Genomic DNA, 17,481 nt, shown 5'->3' with positions numbered 1-17,481 from the left:
ATAGTCCTTTATTAGTCCCAAAGCAGGGAAATTTGCAATGTTATTGACTGTTGATACCACTGATATACCTTTAAAACAGAGGGTGATTATATTCAAATTGTATTTGGACTCAGCTGGACAGCATTTATAGCCTACATTTCAAGCAATTGATCATTGGCATACTACTAATAAATCCAGATCTTTAAATTTACCAGTCTAAGGCTGACTTTTAGTAAGTGCTTCAACTTAAAAATAATGAACTTATTGCTATGTGTCACAATCATATCAGAGTTTCCACGCGGGTGGGTGTAATGGACACAATATGCTTGTTTTTTTGGCACAAATAGTCCCCAACTGTAGATATGCACTGTTTAATGATAAAGCACAATGTTATAATTTATAGTAAATTATTTTGCGTACCCCCTGACAGAGTGCCATGGACCCCACTTTGAGAATCACTGTTTTAGCTAACTGTTTAGATTCCTCTACTCGCATGCTAAGAAGTTTTTACACACTCTCAATTGAAACAAGTGGATGTATTTTTTTATTTTATTTGGATTTTCCATTTTATCAAATTAGTTGAGCTACAATTTCTCCAAATGTCCCCTTGGCAACTATATAAGAACCCCCTGGTGGGAAATAACTGAGTTATATTAGCCTATTGCAGATATGTTGATTTCACCGTGTCTCCATTACATAGTCTGACCACCACAGAGATTGTTTCAACTGCAAACTGCTCGGTATATATTATCTTCACAATTAAAAAAATTGAAAGAATTTAAGGAATCTTTTGTAAAAATGTTTTTTAATGTAAAAAAATAAATATTGACAACATTATTTAATGTTTTAAGCTATCAAATATTGGTATTAATTAATCTGCCTATAAAATCTACATAAAATCTTGCTCGTATTACTTTCTGAGAGCAGCTCATAATTTTACATTTTCTAAACACTATTTGTCAGTCAAGCTGTGCCAGATAAAGACTTTATTTAATCTTCCATTTTCACAATCAACACATCTGTCCTGCAGGAAAAGAAAAAGAAGTTCGAGAAAGAGAGTGAGAAATATCACTCCCAGGTCGACAAACACCTGAATCTCTCTGCCAAGAAGAAAGAGAGTCAACTTCAAGAGGTGGAGTACTGCAAGTATTCATCAGCTGTGTAGTGAAATGTAGAACTGAGAGAGGAAACAGTTTGAAATTTCCTTCTTTTTTTTTTACCACAGGCTGATGACCTCCTTGACAGAGAGCGAGTGAACTTCTATGAATCGTCGGTGGAGTACGTGTACCAGATCCATCAGGTGCAGGACAGGAAGAAGTTTGATGTGGTGGAGCCGGTGAGTGCTGCTGCCTGTGGTCTCCCACTCTTCCTCTTCGCGGCTACGAGCATGTAACAAGAGATCGAGGAAATACACACTGCACTTTAGAAGGAGAACTTGATGATGGATGATAAAAAACAAATCCCAGTGGTCATACATCCATTCTTTATGGCAGCGCTTGCTTTGTTTTGGCTCTTCTCGACAGCAGTCTCAAGTATGTAATTCATGCTTTGGTTGGACAGGTGCTGGCGTTTCTTCACAGCATTCTGACGCTCAACAACCTGACGGTGGAGATGACTCAGGACTTCATGCCTTACAAGCAAGAGCTGCAGCTCAGCTTGCAGAACGTGAGTGGTGTAAAAAATGATGCCATTAGCGAGATTTAATATCCTTTAATCGGATGTCCATAAGCGCTGTCTGGTTTTTCCCGCAGACGAGAAACAACTACGAGAGCACTCGCGAGGAGATGGAGGAGCTGATGAAGAGAATGAAACACCCATCTCAGATCTGTAAAATGCACAGTTTTCTGCCCATGGAGGGTTATCTGTACTGTCAGGAGAAATGTACGTATACTAGATGTTTATGCAGAAGCTTGATACTTTTAAGCTTTTGCTGGAATTCCCTCTGACAACCTGTTTTTTTTTTTTTTTTTGTCCCAACAGGGGCTTTGGGTGTGTCATGGGTCAAATATTACTGCAAGTATCACAAGGAGGGGAGACAGCTGGTCATGGTGCCATGTGAACAGAAGCCTACAACGAAACAGGTGCTTCACTGAAAGGAAATATGCAATTATTACTACAAATCAACCACTCGTAGCGACAGACAAACATGCTCTGACGTCTGCAGTATCTGTAGCCAGTTTATATCCTCAGACTGCTTGTAGGGATGGGAATAACCAGAGACCCCACGATATGATACTATCACGATACTTAAGTAACGATACGATCTTATTGCGATTTTAAATATTTTGTCATGTGATATATTGTGATATATTACATTTTTTCAACTCCAGATTATGCAGTTTGTCAACATCTGTTTTATCTATTAAGATGCAGTTTTCACTCTGTCCATCTCAGAGTTTTCATTCACATATCTTGAGGTCAGAGGTCAAGGGACCCCATTGAAAATGGCCATGCCGGTTTTTCCTTGCCAAAATGTTAACTTTGGAGTGTTATTTAGCATTCGTCCTGACATGCTAACATGACATGGTTGGGTAGTATTGATTCCTTAGGTTTTCTAGTTTCATATGATATCAGTATCTTCACTCTAGATTTAAGACTGAGCCCGCTTCAACCTCTGAAAGACAGATTAGCATCCGGGGTTAGTTTATATAATAAAAGATTGAAACTTCACGTCCGCGTTTTGATACTAGGGCTGTCCCAAATACGATTTTTTGGGCTTCAAAGCTTAAGTAAGACATTTTTTAAGGTATTCGAAGCTTTGCAGAGCAGCGGGGCATGGCAGGCTGACATGTTCTTCTGTCTGTTTGTCTCCATCTGCCCCGTTTCAGTGCTGCTGACACACTACTGGACACACACGCACCTCTACACACAAGAAACAGCGATATCCGTCTGAGAATAACTAATAATAATTAATGTTGAATATGAATAATGTGGGATTATATCTTATTCAATGGGCTATTTTGGGATTTATACATTATTATTACATACTTTTATATAAAAAATGAAAAAATAAAAACAAAGCATTAGAATAGTGATTTGGAGGTTGAATACCATGGCAACGATCGAAGCTTTGAGGCATTCGGATCAGCCCTAATCGATACAATATTGGCATGCAAAATATAGCGATACTATGCTCCTATTCATTTTTTTCCCACCCCTAACTGCTAGCTCTACTGTCATTGTCTCCATCACACGTACCAACTTTGTCTCCCTCTCTCTCTGCAGGGCCCTACGCAGCTGACGCTGAAATCCTGCTTCCGCCGCAAGACGGAGTCCATAGACAAGCGCTTTTGCTTTGACGTGGAAACTAGCGAGAGGTTAGCGCAAACAAACCCGAGACACTGTGAGATTAGGCAACACACACAGAAGCCTTGTGGGATAAACAGGTTCGGGGCGTCGAGGTGAACAGGTGGCTCACAAGGACAGAGTGTGAGGGCTAAATGGACTGTAGCCCAAACAATCCCTAAGCAACGGGGCACGGGCTGGGAACAGATGGCAAAGTCGGTGATTTCAGGGGAAGGAACGAGACAAGCTCATATTTATATAAGCAGGCCATTCGGTACAAAATGCATTTTAATAGAGCCATAGGCTGCTCTGTCATAATCAGGTTTCTTGACATATGTGGAAATACTTGAGTGTCGACGGGGTGTTGTTAAAGGTTTAAAAGCTGCTTGAATTATTCATCTGGTGCTTGAAAGTGTCTCTGGATGTTGAGCAGCTAATTTGTGCCAGCCAGTGTTTGAGCTGAACAATGAGGAGAAAGCTGTTTGATTAAACTGAAGGTGGCAGTGCTGTCTAGTGTAGAAGATAAATGTTGTCAGCTCAGGATAAGGAGAGCCTGAAATGCTCCTGGACGGTGCTGGGACCTGACCCTGACCTTTGACCTCTCTGGAAGGAGTTTACATAGGGCGATGCCAGCATACGAGTGTTTGATTGGTTGGTTCGGGTGTCCCATTCAGGCGTACTGACATGCACGAGCTTCGAAACAAATCAGGAAATGCATGGAATCACTAACATCATAGCCACATAGCCATATCCTACAGATATCAGGGTTGTTAGTTATTTTATAAGAGTTTTAAAGTTTTTATAGTTAGTTCATGAGTGCAGTTGGCAGCTTGAAACTCGTAGCACAGTTGTCTTAGTTAACAATTGATTCAGTCGCCTACAAGCTGTAAAATTTGGCAGTGGAAGTTTGTTGCTTCTGCAGAAGACAGATTGCAACGATGGATTTTCATCATCTCTTCACGCTTCGTCTCCATTTGCTACCTCCAATCATTAACACATGGGATTTAATCAGTTACTCCAAAGATGCTTAAAGTACTTCTTGTTGTGGCGTTCTTGTTATTTTGTACACCCTGTTTTGCTTGAAAAATGTGTAAGATCCTTAAGGCTGAATGTTCACAATGGTTGGATGCTGTAGCAGTGCATCGTGTGACTGAATAATTTAATTGCAACCTTTGCCTCTTTTAATGGCATTTGTTACTGTTTCCATAGAAACGCGCCCGTCACTTTCCAAGCTCTATCGGAGGGAGACAGGAAGTTGTGGATGGAGGCCATGGATGGAAAAGAGCCTGTGAGTTCATTTATCATCTCATCTCAGTTTGGATTCTCCGAGATAATATTTTCTTTGTGAAAACTACTTCACTGCCAAAAAATATCTACAATGCAATATGGAGTCTGCTACTGAGGGGAGACATGGCTACTGGCTATTGTGCTGCTGACACATAAAACCCACAGTGCCGGTTTCCACTTCCAATCTGCATATCACAGACTATCCAACCTGTTTTAAATAAAATCTCCTTAAATTTGAGCAGGTTGTTAAATCTGTAATCACAACTTTTTGGGGGAAGGAAGCGACAATTAGGAAGATTTATTTATGATAAAATTATAATAATTGTTATTTATAATAATTTATGAAGATGAAGTCATTGGCAGCTTCTTAATTAGATTGCACCTAATTAAAAGTGTTTTATATTCATAATTCATATTCATCATTATATTACAGAAACAAAATATCATGTTTTGTTATCAAATCCATCATGTGACAGCTCACGTGTGACTTTTGTTAAGCACCGCAGCACGTAGGCATGAGTGATCTCATTATGGTTTCTCTATTACAGATGTGTGAGATGGTAGGAAGCTTGTTAGGCACATTATGGTTTCAGTGTGCAGCTAGAAGTTGGCACCTCACAGCGGGGTTAGGTTCACACAATCAGTGATTTCTTTTTCTTTTTTTTATCTTATAATCATGTTTAGGTGTTAATGGAAACCACATAAAGAGTTTAAAGAGGACCTATTGTGCTTATTTTCAGGTGCATTCTTGTATTTTGGGTTTCTACTAGAACATGTTTACATGCTTTAATGTTCAAAAAACACATGTTTCTAATACCGGCTGTGCTACAGCCCTCACCCTCTGTCTGAAATGCTCTGTTTGAGCTCCTGCCCCGCACTCCCAAAAAGCCCAGTCTGCTCTGATTGGTCAGCTGGCCCACTCTGTTGTGATTGGTCAACCGAAACAAACTCTTCGGACTCCGCTCCATCTCCGCTCTAACTAGCTTTGTTAGAGGGCGTGCCAAACTAGCCGCTATGCAAAATGTGTTACTTGGTGACCTCACCACGTTACAGAAGAAAAGGCGGGGCTTCAAGGAGTTTCAGGAGCAGTGATTCTGTGGGGGAGAGTAACTCCCTTCGGCGCGGACTTTGGGCTTCGTAACTTTACAGACCTTTTACATGCACAAAAAACTATATAATACACTTAAGGAAAGGGGAAAAACATAACAAGCATAATAGGTCCTCTTTAATCTGACAAACCTTTCTGCTCCCACGGTCTGTCTTTGTATTCAGCAGTTTTGAGCCGATTAAAAACCACATTGCTTTACTAGCAAAATGTAAAACATTGTTAATTCCTCTTTTGGTTGTAGCTTTAAAGTTTTTTTTTGCTTTCTCTGCAGTTCTTGTCATATTAGACGGTTTAGTTTTAATGGTGGATGTCGTGTGAGTGGTGGACAAAACAAATAGACGGTAACACTACCAGAGGATGTGAAAATAACAGAAGCACACTTTTTCAATGCCCCCTCTTCCTGTGCAACTTCCCCCCATCACTTCTGTATATCGTGCACATTTCACAAGAGCTTTTCCACCTACTCTGCCCAAATATTGTCTAGCAATCATCTGCTGCACTGCACTACTGCCAGGTCTACTCTGGACAGGGATCAACTCTGTGGTGTTCTGTTAGAATAATCTCTTCTGCCACTTATTACACTCTGCATGCCCTTTAGCCTTTTGAATAGCGGACATATAAGGTACGGTCATGTAGACGCTTTCTATTAGCTCATATGGGCCTCATTGTGCAGCATGTCGATGCATGCTGTAATGTGTTTCAACATGTGTCTCTTCATACCGCACGCATCTTTTGAAACTTTCTAATGCTCTGCTTTCAGAGCCCAGACCTTTGCTCTGAAAGTATGCTGACTTTCCTGCACATTTAATGTACAGTGTTAATCTGGTACTCTAGAAAGTAATATTTCCCTATCATTGTATACTTATTGGCTTAGAGTAGACACTACAGCTGAAACGATTAGTCGATCAACTGATAATAGATTAACTCATATCACATTCAAGAAGCTGGAATCAGATAATTTTTACTTTTTTTTTCTTAGAAAATTACTCATACTGATTCATCAATGATCAAAATAATTGCCGATTATTTAATAGTTGACAACTAATCGATTAATTGTTGCAGCTCTACGACTAACCAATTAATCAAGAATTATCTGCAGATTTAAGCGATAATAAAAAATAGTGGTTACTTGCAGCTCTAGTACACACACTATAATTTCAGAGGTTTTGTGCCCATAATAAAACATTTCCAGGAGCTCTGGAGGCAAAAGCAGGCCGACGCCGGTCTCTACAGGCAGCCAGCTGGTCCATCAGTCCATAAGTCTCTTTTGGAAAGTTTGTCACATTTCCAAACCAAGAAGTGGTTAACATGCATGAACCTGTGCGCCAACAGACAACTGTTATGTAATACTACACTTACAAATTGCCTCAAGGCCCTCTTTTGTGCACTTTCCACTGGAACTTCTTACAAGTTCAAAGTATTTGGCATTAAAGTGTAGAACTAAGAGAAAAATGTTTGCATGTTCCCCTCCAAACTCCCCCAAGCAAGAGGACGTTTTGGCAATTTTCTTTTTAGCCACTGAAATTAAAAAATCATTCAAATATTGGAAAAAATTAGACCATTATTGTAGCAAAACTATTTGCAAATGTGTGTGGAGAGTTGTATAACTGTATCTTGATCCGTGTGTGCGTAATCAGATTTGCAACTATATTGAGATTTGTAAACGTGTACGTGTATGTCTGCATTTACAGATTTATTTATGCATTTGCAAATCTCAATACACTTGCAAATCTGAATACAGATTTGGAGATTTGTTTTTTACACATTTACAAATCTGATTCACACACAGATTCTGATTACACATTTGCAGATTCCTGTACACATTAAAAAATCTCAGTACGCATTTAGAGATTCTTTTACACATTTACATATCTGATTATGAACACACGGATTGAGAAACAGTTACCTAACTCTCCGCACACATTTGCAAATGGTTTTGCTACAATAACGGCCCCATAGTTTTCACTGTCAGTAATTCCTTTTTCTGATGGTAGCTTCATTATCTTTGCATCTATAGATCAGATTTATCAGTTTTGTAGCATAGCTACCATGTGATCTTATTTTTTTAATTGCCATGTAAAAACAGCAGGGATGTCAATCGATTAAAATATTCAATTGCGATTAATCACATTATTGTCAGTAGTTAATTGTGATGATTCGCAAATTAATCACACATTTTTGCATCTGTTCAAAATGTACAAATGTACAAATCAAATCATAACATGGCAAACTGAAGCCCAACAGGCAACAACAGCTGTCAGTGTGCTGACTTGACTATAACTTGCCCCAAAACTGCATGTGATTATCATAAAGTGGGCATGTCTGTAAAGGGGAGACTTGTGGGTACCCATAGAACCCATTTTCATTCACATACTGTATCTTGAGGTCAGAGGTCAAGGGACCCCTTTTGAAAATGGCCATGCCAGTTTTTCCACGCCAAAATTTAGTGCAAGTTTGGAGCGTTACTTATCCTCCTTCACGACAAGCTAGTATGACATGGTTGGTACCAATGAATTCCTAATTTCTAGTTTCATATGATGCCAGTATCTTCACTCTAGCTTGAAACCCGCTACAATGTCCGAAATCGCGTTTATGTGTTGAAGGAATTTCTGGCGTTAAAACAAATTTGCGTTAACACATTATTGTAGCGTTAACTTTGACAGCCCTAGAAAATACCAAAACAGAACATATTAGATTTGAGAGATTTTGAGTAATTTCCTCCCATGAATGAAGTAGTAGTAGTTCTATTCTCAGGTCTAAATCAATAACACAGTAAAGTTGGTGATATTTCACACTTCACCCACCTAGAACAACAAGCACTAGTCCCTGCTGAGGAGTCCTTGAACAAGACTCTACTCTCTCCAGCTGCTCTGTAGCTGGCCATGACCTCTGACAGCCATCAGTGGGGATGGTGACAGAGTGAAAAAACTGATAACAAAATCAGCTATTTTGGGGGAGGAATAGGATATAAAAGCTACTTTGGATAGATTTGAGTTGTTGGATGGTCCTGGCTGTGAGTTACTGGTGACTATGACTGTAGTCATGTACTGGTTTTAATTTTAAAGCTTCACCAAATTGCTCCCAAGTAAACTGAATCCTTTTTATTCGTTTGGTTGTTTTTGATTCAGGAAACTTTCTAGTTCCCAACCAGTTAACAAGACACACATTCTGTCCCTTCATATTTTTCTCTCTGTTTCCATTGATATTATTTTCATGCAATTAGAATCCGCTCATAAGGTAAACTTAAACTGGAAAATAAACTATCAGTGAAGTTGGATTCAGTGGAGCAGATTTGTGTCCTCCTGCCATCAAGTGTTTCTCTCATTTTCAGTTTTAAGAAAGACGTCATGCTGTCCATATGTTTCACGGTCCTCAATTTTCTTTTTACATATTTTTCATTTCAGATCTATCATTCCCCAATTCACAAGCAAGCTGAAAGTAAGTCAGTCATCATTACCCTCTAATATTGTGTTGCTGATGTGATGAGCTGTAGACAGACATAGTAATACTTTGATGTCTCACTTTACATCTCATGTCACGGAGCGCATCTGTATTTATGTTTTAAGAATTAGAAGATTTGTCTTAAAATGATTGTTTGCTGTTAAACCTGCTCTTTTTTTTTTTTACTTCCATAGTGGAACTGAATGAAATTGGATTCAAGTTTGTGCGAAAGTGCATCAACTACATCGAAACAAAAGGTAAACGGTCCATTAGAAGTTTATTCCAGCTGTTTTTAGTTCTGTTAGTTTGCTTTCTTGCCCTGAAGGGGGCGTAGTTGAGTCATAGGTTAGATGTTGATGCCAGGCCTGCAGGGAATAAATGTCCTTCATCACAATACTAGTAGTCTTAAATAATAGTCTATTTCAGATTGTAGAGAATTTTAATCATCACATCTTTTTAAAGGATTTTTTCTTTAAATTATTTCTTTAACAAAAGCCCTTTCTCTACATGCATGATAAAACGTAAACGCCCAATGTAGAAGATGTAACCTTATAATTTTACAATCACAAAATGTTTCTCCAGTTGTCCAATTCATCTTACAAGAATGGAAAGAAGTACTCAAGCCATGTAATTTGACTCATGATCCAAGCATGGCATGTCGTTCAGTCTCAAACTAAATGGTTAAATGAAGCGTGCATAATCAGGAAAGAACATCTGTATATTAATTCTGGCTCCTGCAGGCTCTGAAGAGAAGCATGTGGTACATTTCCACTGCTCTGTATATGTCCAGATTACACTCCAGCTTTTTTTCCTCTTCTTTTTACACTCCCCCTCTCGTCTTTCCAGGAGTCACACAAGAAGGAGTGTACAGAACAGTTGGCAGCAACATCCAAGTGCAGAAGCTTTTAAATGCCTTCTTTGGTAAGGAAATAAGCCTGTGAACATGTTTTACATCTGCCCATTCATTGTGTTTCTTCACTTGGGATCCTGTTCCTTAGCGAATCAAAGAAGCTCGTCTGTATGAATGACAAGGAAATATCAGCAGGTCGCTGACTCGCAGTGCTCCTGCTCTGGAAGGCTCTGCCTTAAAGTGGCTAGAAATTATATTTTTACACAAACAATGGATCAAAAGACTATGCATTAAAGGCGCCGCTTGTAGTGGCAAACCCACAAAGAACTATCACCGGATTCTGCTCTTCCCTTCAGCTCAACTTAGCTTTAAAGAGTCTTTTAACTCACTGCTTTCATTTCCTGGCCCTCAACTTAAATTTAGTTTTTCACTTTCACCGCTCTCATAGCATAACTTTCGGTCATAACAGGCAGTGAAAAAGCTTTAAAAAGCCACTGTTCACTACCTGCTCAGCACCAAACAGCAGTCGAACAAAGTTAGCGACTCGCTAGCTGGTGTAGTGGAGCATTTAGAAGCTAAAGAGACATATATTTCCCTCTAGTAGTTGGTAGAGACCAAAAACAGAGCTAAAACAGAGTGAATATTGGACTAACATTCATTAGGTGGACCCAAACAGGACTCTAAATGAATGCTAATGATGCTTTATTATCTGGTTGTATTAATAGGCAACTTAAAAGGTTATATGTCAGTGTTTTTACACCTTGTTTCTGCTGCCCCCAAGTGGCCAAAAATCAGTTATCGCAGGTTTAAATTACATTTGTTAAATACTTTTTTTACATCAGATATTTTACACAGTAGGAAAAGCACATTAATAACATTAACGATGGCTCTGTCCTATTCAAGTGTCCCAGTAAGTCATGGCAGTGAGTAAGCATTTGCAATAAGGACCCTGAAACTGAAGCAGCTAAATGGAATTCAGACACCATTTATGTTATTATTTACACCTGTGATTTGCCTTTTTTTTATTTTTATTTTTATACATTTTTGCAATTACTGATTGTCCAGTGAATTTCTGGCCCTATATTGCTTATTATTTAATTATGGCTATAGTACATGCCACAACTAGCCAGTTTGATCAATGACACAATTACACGGCATTTAACGTAATGGCATTAAAGGTTGTGTTGATAACATTGTTATGTAGACAAATATTAAAAAAAAAATAATAATAATAAATTCACAGAGCCTTTAGAAAGGTGCCGAATAAGAGTATGGCTTTTCTTAAAGTCAGTTAGTGTGGAAAAAACGGATAAATGACTGATATTGACAGTAAGATCCTGACAACGAATTGATGTGAAATAAATGCAGTGGAACGGGGGAGGGAGAACACGACATCAAGTGGCTGAATGTTATCAATAGCACCTATAAATAATTTCTGCTTGTTTGTTTTGATTTGCTCCTTCACAGACCCCACACATCCAGGAGATGCGGATTTCCACAGCAGCGATGTGGACGTTAAAACCATCACAAGTGCAATGAAGTTTTATCTCAGGTATGTTTGTGTGTTAGTAGGAGACACAAAGTTAATTTCGTGGAAAATACTAAATAACATTGTATAGTTCCAGCTCTATGGCTGTCTTTTACTGACATTATTATTATTATGAATATTATTATGAATATTATTATTATTATTCATGAATTGTTGACTACATTTTAATTGGTCAAGAGTCGCATTTGAAATTTTCCATGATTCTTTCTTGTACAAATCCCTGATATCTCAAGGATTTAGGTATTTTCCATGAATCTGCTCGATTGTCTAATGCACATTAAAGCCATTGGTTATTAAAATAGCCTTGACAGAGGTTATACTCTCTGAGAGCTTTCTGTAATTGTGTAAGGGAGTGTTTTTTTGTGTTTGACGTGGTGAGTTATATTGCACCGCGGCCTTGTACTTCTTTACGAGTGTGTGTATTCATCTGCAGGAGCTTGTCTGAACCTCTGATGACCTACAACCTACACAGAGACCTCATGTGTGCTGCAAGTAAGACGTGTTTTGGAAATTGTCCAGCGCAAAGATTAAGGAGTTTTGTTTGCATGTTCATGTTTTATTGGTCTCCTCTCGGATCTAGACCTACCGCTAAAGTGTGTCTCAAACTCACACTGGTGTTTCACTCAAAATCTAATCCCCTTGATAAAAATGTTGAAATGTCACTCACAAGCATTAAGAAGGTTGCAACTTGATTATGTGCTTTTGACAAAAACTTGTCCTCACCTGTTAGCATGCAACAGGGAAAAAAAGATATCTCCATCGCATTGCATGCATGCTTATTCATGTTGCACTTCAAGTACCCAAAGTCAACAGACTTTCTTTTTGCAAAGATGAGCAAAACCTGAATGGCAGGTACTAAAGAGACATTTGTAAATCAGTACTGTGCAGGCTGCAGGTCCAGCAGTTTAACAGGCACCACCAGGTCTGTTTGGAAGACACTAAAAGAAATCTGAGCCCTTTCACACACAACGTCACTGTAAAACAGAGAAGACAACAAGTTTAATAGCATCAGCCTCATTCTGTCAGGATGTTACAGTAAGACCACTGTTGGCTTCAGTTTCCTGGAAATGTCTTTACGTATTATACGGTTTGTTTTGGAGACCTTGCTTTATGCCATCACAGTGTATGTCTGTGCCCTATTGTGTTTAAACATTTCATGTTTATATGTAACTCATAATCATTTCTGTTATTCATCACAAATAATTTCAGAGCACCTGAATTTTAAATTATACCTCCATTATGTAAATATTTCATGAACTTAATATAAACCGTTCTTTCAAATCCATCCATTAGGTAACTTTGTGTTGTCTTTGTGTCACAGAGTCAGATAATCTGGACTTTCGACTGAGCGAGATTCATTCTCTTTCCTACAAACTACCAGAGAAGAATCGGGAGATGGTGGAGATGCTTATTAAACACTTGGTCAAGTAAGTGCTCGCAGCATACTTTGTTGTGATTTACAGTTTGTACTTTTGCTCTCACACAGTTTACAACAGTTTAGTTACAGTTAGTTTATGCAACCCAACGTGATGTTTGTTGACAGTGTGTGCAGTCACAGTGAAGAAAATCGGATGACCCCTTCAAACATGGCGGTTATCTTTGGACCCACACTGATGAGAGCAAAGGAGGAGACGGTGGCGGCCATGTTGGATATCAAGTTCCAAAATATTGTCGTCGAGATTCTGATTGAGGACTCCAAAAAGGTACGTTTTCAGAGAACGCAGCCTTTGTTGGGTCTGAGAATACATGTAAAACAGCATCAAAGTGTATCACTTATGTCTGTAAATATGAAGCGACCACCAGCAGCCAGCTAACTTAGTTTAGCACAAAAACTGGAAACGGGTGGAAACAGCTAGCCTGGCTCTGTCTAAAGGGAACAAAATCACCTACCGGCACCAGTACAAAAACAACAACGGGGAGTTGGACAATTTTTTGGCCAGGACCAGTTGCCAGGTAACCGACGGAGACGCTACGAAGTCACTGGTCCCGGCCAAGAAATAGTCCGGTACATAACCCCCAATAAAATTCTGAATTGAGGTTTTTACACTTTGGTTTGTATATGTATTAAACAAACAAGAGACTAAACTATACCTTTTGAACTGAGCCAGACTAGCTGTTTCCAGTCTTTATGCTGAGCTAAGCTAGCCAGCTGCTGGCTGTAGCTTCATACTTACACGTACAGACGTGTGAGTGGTATCAATCTTTTCATGGAACTCTCAGCAAGAAAGAGAATAAGTGTATTTCCCAAAATGTTGAAAAATTTAATGCTTCTTAATAGGGATGTCACGAGAACCGATACTTGGGTACCAAGTCCACACCAAAATTCTGAAAATGTGACGGTATTCTTTTTTTGGCCCGAGACTAACGTCGTTCTGTCCTCCCAGGGACGATAGAAAATATGTTTGGGACGCAGAAAACTCACTATCGACGCGTCCAGGGGATGCACTCTATTTCTCCCCTGATAATGCAGGCTTCACTTAATTGGTGTCCACCTTACGGGGCATGACAAAACAAAGTCTCTTTTCAATAAATTCCGTATAAAAATAATAATCTGTCTTTTAACTTAATTTTAAGACACATTGTATTAAAATAAAGATTACGTCCACATTAAATTAAATATAACACTGAAAAATGTAAATCATCAACATAAAAACAAATTATCAAATAAAATAGAAGTAAACCAAAGTGCTGCTGCCTTACTTGGCGCTGCTACACAAAATCCTGTTTATCCACTGCTAGCGCACGGCATGCCAACCACAATGATCGTCTAACTACATTACAAACAGTCAACAAAACTACACACAAATACTCCTTACACACACTGAATTATAGCTTATCATATTATTAACCATAATGACGAACAACTTAACCAAATGGGTGGTACTTTTTATCAATATTTGATAATAATGTAGGTCGCCGTTAACACATGCTTACCTTGCGGGGCATGGCAAAATAAAGTCTGAATAAGGCGTCATACATGGAGCAAAAGGCTACAGTGTCCTGTTGAGGACAAACGGCGCAAGTTGCTGTGTTCGCAGTTCAATAAATAATACAACAGCGACACCTAATGTTGCATTCAGACTACATCCTTACATGAACAACATATCCATGTTGAAATCAGTAGGACAAGAGCTAGTTGGCCTTCGCTGTTAGCTCCGTGCAGGACTGGGCTGCTTACCTTCACGAGCTCTCGTCCTGCCAGTTTCAACACTGGAGGTCACAATGATTTACAGTATGATGCGTTCAGGCTCTATTCAGTAAAAAGTGAGTAATAGGCAAAGGAACATTTTAACGTTATGATGTGTTAAAATGTAATCTTGTAAAATGTCGTCTTTTTTGCAAGAAACTTGAATAAATACAGTTGTGTGAAGGAGGTGTTTTCACAGCAATATAAAATAGATAATAGAGAGGGAGTCATGACCTGTTTAACTTCCTAACAAAAAACAGTATGCAAACGGTAATAAAGGAGTGGATGTTGAAATACATGGGATTTTGTTAAGATTGTTTTGTGAAAAATAGCAGTGATTTCTTTTTTTAATTTTACTGTCATTGTTTTTTCTGTTCCTTCTCATCTATATAACATTATTAATTCATTTACAGGCTGTAATTGTAGTCACTAAACCAAAGTGCTACTGTAACTTTTATTGCGATTACAGATCTTCAGTTATATGCCAGAGGACAGCACTGCCCCACCTGTCCCTCCTCCGCGAATCACCCCGAGAAAGCGGCAGCCCATCACCATATCCAAGCGGCCACCTCGTGTTTATCCAGCTCTTAGTCACCACTTCCACACAGAGAGTAATTATCAGCCTCCCTTGGCTTGACTGTCATCATCATCCTCATCATTAACCCATCCAAAGATTTGAACCGCAACGCCCCTGCAGGGTCATATCTTAACATTTTCTGAAGTACAGAAAAATGTGATTTACTGTAGTGTGTGTGTCCATCAAATACCATTCAAAAAAAATTATTACATATTCCTAAACATGGAGTCATTTATTTGTTTGTCAAAGAATGTTAAATCAAATTAATATTATTCTCTGTCTTTATTGTCTTATCCTTTGTTGTTGATAGGAATTCTTTTGGTGCTTTTTCATATAAAGTACAAGTAAACCTATCCACTCTACATTTTTTTTCCCACATTAGTCTTTTTTTTTTTTTCAAGGCCTCTGGCGAAATCATGTAATTTTTTGTCTGTTTGAACCCCTCATTAAGTGGGTGTGTCTCCATCCTCACATACACTGTGGCAGAGAGATTTGGAGCACCTGCAGCTTGTCCTCCCTGCGTTGGTTAAATATTTAACTCTTCTTAACTTACTATGCCACTACACTGTGGTTGGGTTACCAATTTAATGATTAATGAATGTTTTTGACATTCATTTACATTGTATTGTTATGACCTTCAGTACACATTTCCGTATGCTTTGCATGTTTTCTATTTGCACATTGAAGACAATTTGTATTATTTCACAGAGGAAAACATTTGACTGAGGCCTGAAGTTACTGTAGTCAGATAGGAAGAACAACATCCCATTCTTTATCTCAATGTGTAGCTGTTGAGTCCACTCCCAAGTACCTTGCATTAATCGGTTATGTTGTTTCTTTGCAACAGATGGCCAGAACGACAGCTCTGTCGTGGACGGGGAAGTCTCAACGAACCCCGTTCCCCTGCAGCGGACAAAACCTGTAAGCTTTCCTCCACTCGTTCCAAGAGAACCTCCTCCAAGACTAGCATTGATACCCAAACCATCTATCCGTCGGGACGGAGACTCCGACGCTGGCAAGATAGACGATATAAGGCAAAGGCCAGACTTTTCTTCAGCGGCAAATGGGGAGTCTGGAATCTATGTGAGCCGAGTACCGTCCTTCCAGGGCAGAAGACCACCTCCTAAAGGCACACCAGCCAACAGAGAAGGTAAGATGAAACATCGGTGTTTATGTGGCTGAAACTTCCTTATATCACACGTGTTTCTTCAGCTAAAAAAAAAAGACTTCTTCCAGGTTTTATGGGATTTTAAAAAATGAGAGACAAAGGGATATAATGCAATGTAGAAAGCAAATTTGTGACGTATTGGTCAGATATGTTGGGACATGAATAGTCATAGACATGTTGAATACTGTCAGTCAGCTCTTGAGAACGTCATTTACTCGTTTTCCCTTTGTCATGTGGCTACATCCAGTCCTTCAAAAGCATTCTTCTCTCCTGTTGATTTGTTTTTATGCCTCCGCGCCGGCGATAGCCGTGGCTGGAGGCATCATGTTTTCGGTTTATCCTTCAGTCCGACCCATTCTCATGAACGCGATATCTCAGGAACGCTCGGAGGGAATTTCTTCAAATTTGGCACAAACGTCCACTTGGACTCAAAGATCAACTGATTAGATTTTAGTGTTTAGTTAAGGTTAAGGTCACTGTGACCTCACGTTTTTTGGCCATAATTCAAGAATTCATGTGCTAATTATGACAATTTCATACACCTCTTACAGGATAAAATGATGAAGTGATGACATTTTGGACAGACATAGATGTAAACTGCAACTTGACGGGTTGGCGGAGGTATACAACTGCGAGGTTGTTATTGTTGTAGTTTGTTGTAGTAGTATACAGTAGTAATAAGATGTGGACGTAGTCACAAATGACATCTACCGTAGGGGACTGCCGTTTGAAAGCCTTGATAATTCGATAACTCGAATACTTGAATAACCTCGATAACCAATCGCCATATTGGTTTTTGATCATCACCATCTTGGCTTTTTGCAATCAGAAGTCACGCTGAATAAGACATTTTTAGGCGACCAAAAAGTTATAATTAACTTTCATGAACTGAAAACACACTGTGAAAGGGTTAAGTCGGACAACTCCCAGACCGGACAACGCCGTGGTAGCAGCTTGTCAATCACAAGGTAGCCACGCTCCAAATCATACCCTGTTTTATGGTCTATTTGACTCTAAATGGGACCATAATTTACTAAATGAACATCATGC

The 17,481-nt window shown here is 39.1% G+C and overlaps 1 protein-coding gene across 1 annotated transcript in view; it reads left to right on the top strand.

Moving 5' to 3' along the window:
• LOC119475761 (oligophrenin-1-like) overlaps positions 1-17,481 on the top strand; it is a 30,325-nt gene that overhangs the window by 6,338 nt on the left and 6,506 nt on the right. Inside the window, exons 5-20 of the mRNA XM_037748768.1 lie at positions 1,010-1,111; positions 1,205-1,315; positions 1,540-1,644; positions 1,731-1,860; positions 1,960-2,060; positions 3,205-3,296; positions 4,474-4,552; positions 9,064-9,097; positions 9,295-9,357; positions 9,947-10,021; positions 11,418-11,502; positions 11,933-11,991; positions 12,821-12,926; positions 13,043-13,202; positions 15,156-15,297; positions 16,111-16,413. Of these exons, the coding sequence (XP_037604696.1) occupies positions 1,010-1,111; positions 1,205-1,315; positions 1,540-1,644; positions 1,731-1,860; positions 1,960-2,060; positions 3,205-3,296; positions 4,474-4,552; positions 9,064-9,097; positions 9,295-9,357; positions 9,947-10,021; positions 11,418-11,502; positions 11,933-11,991; positions 12,821-12,926; positions 13,043-13,202; positions 15,156-15,297; positions 16,111-16,413 (1,747 nt within the window). The remainder of the gene's footprint in view (positions 1-1,009; positions 1,112-1,204; positions 1,316-1,539; positions 1,645-1,730; positions 1,861-1,959; positions 2,061-3,204; positions 3,297-4,473; positions 4,553-9,063; positions 9,098-9,294; positions 9,358-9,946; positions 10,022-11,417; positions 11,503-11,932; positions 11,992-12,820; positions 12,927-13,042; positions 13,203-15,155; positions 15,298-16,110; positions 16,414-17,481) is intronic.

This window comes from Sebastes umbrosus, chromosome 17 (assembly GCF_015220745.1).
Source record: "Sebastes umbrosus isolate fSebUmb1 chromosome 17, fSebUmb1.pri, whole genome shotgun sequence".
In the NCBI taxonomy this organism is placed as follows: Eukaryota; Metazoa; Chordata; class Actinopteri; order Perciformes; family Sebastidae; genus Sebastes; species Sebastes umbrosus.
Note: the sequence above shows the minus strand (reverse complement) of the source record. Positions and strands in the feature narration are given on the sequence as shown.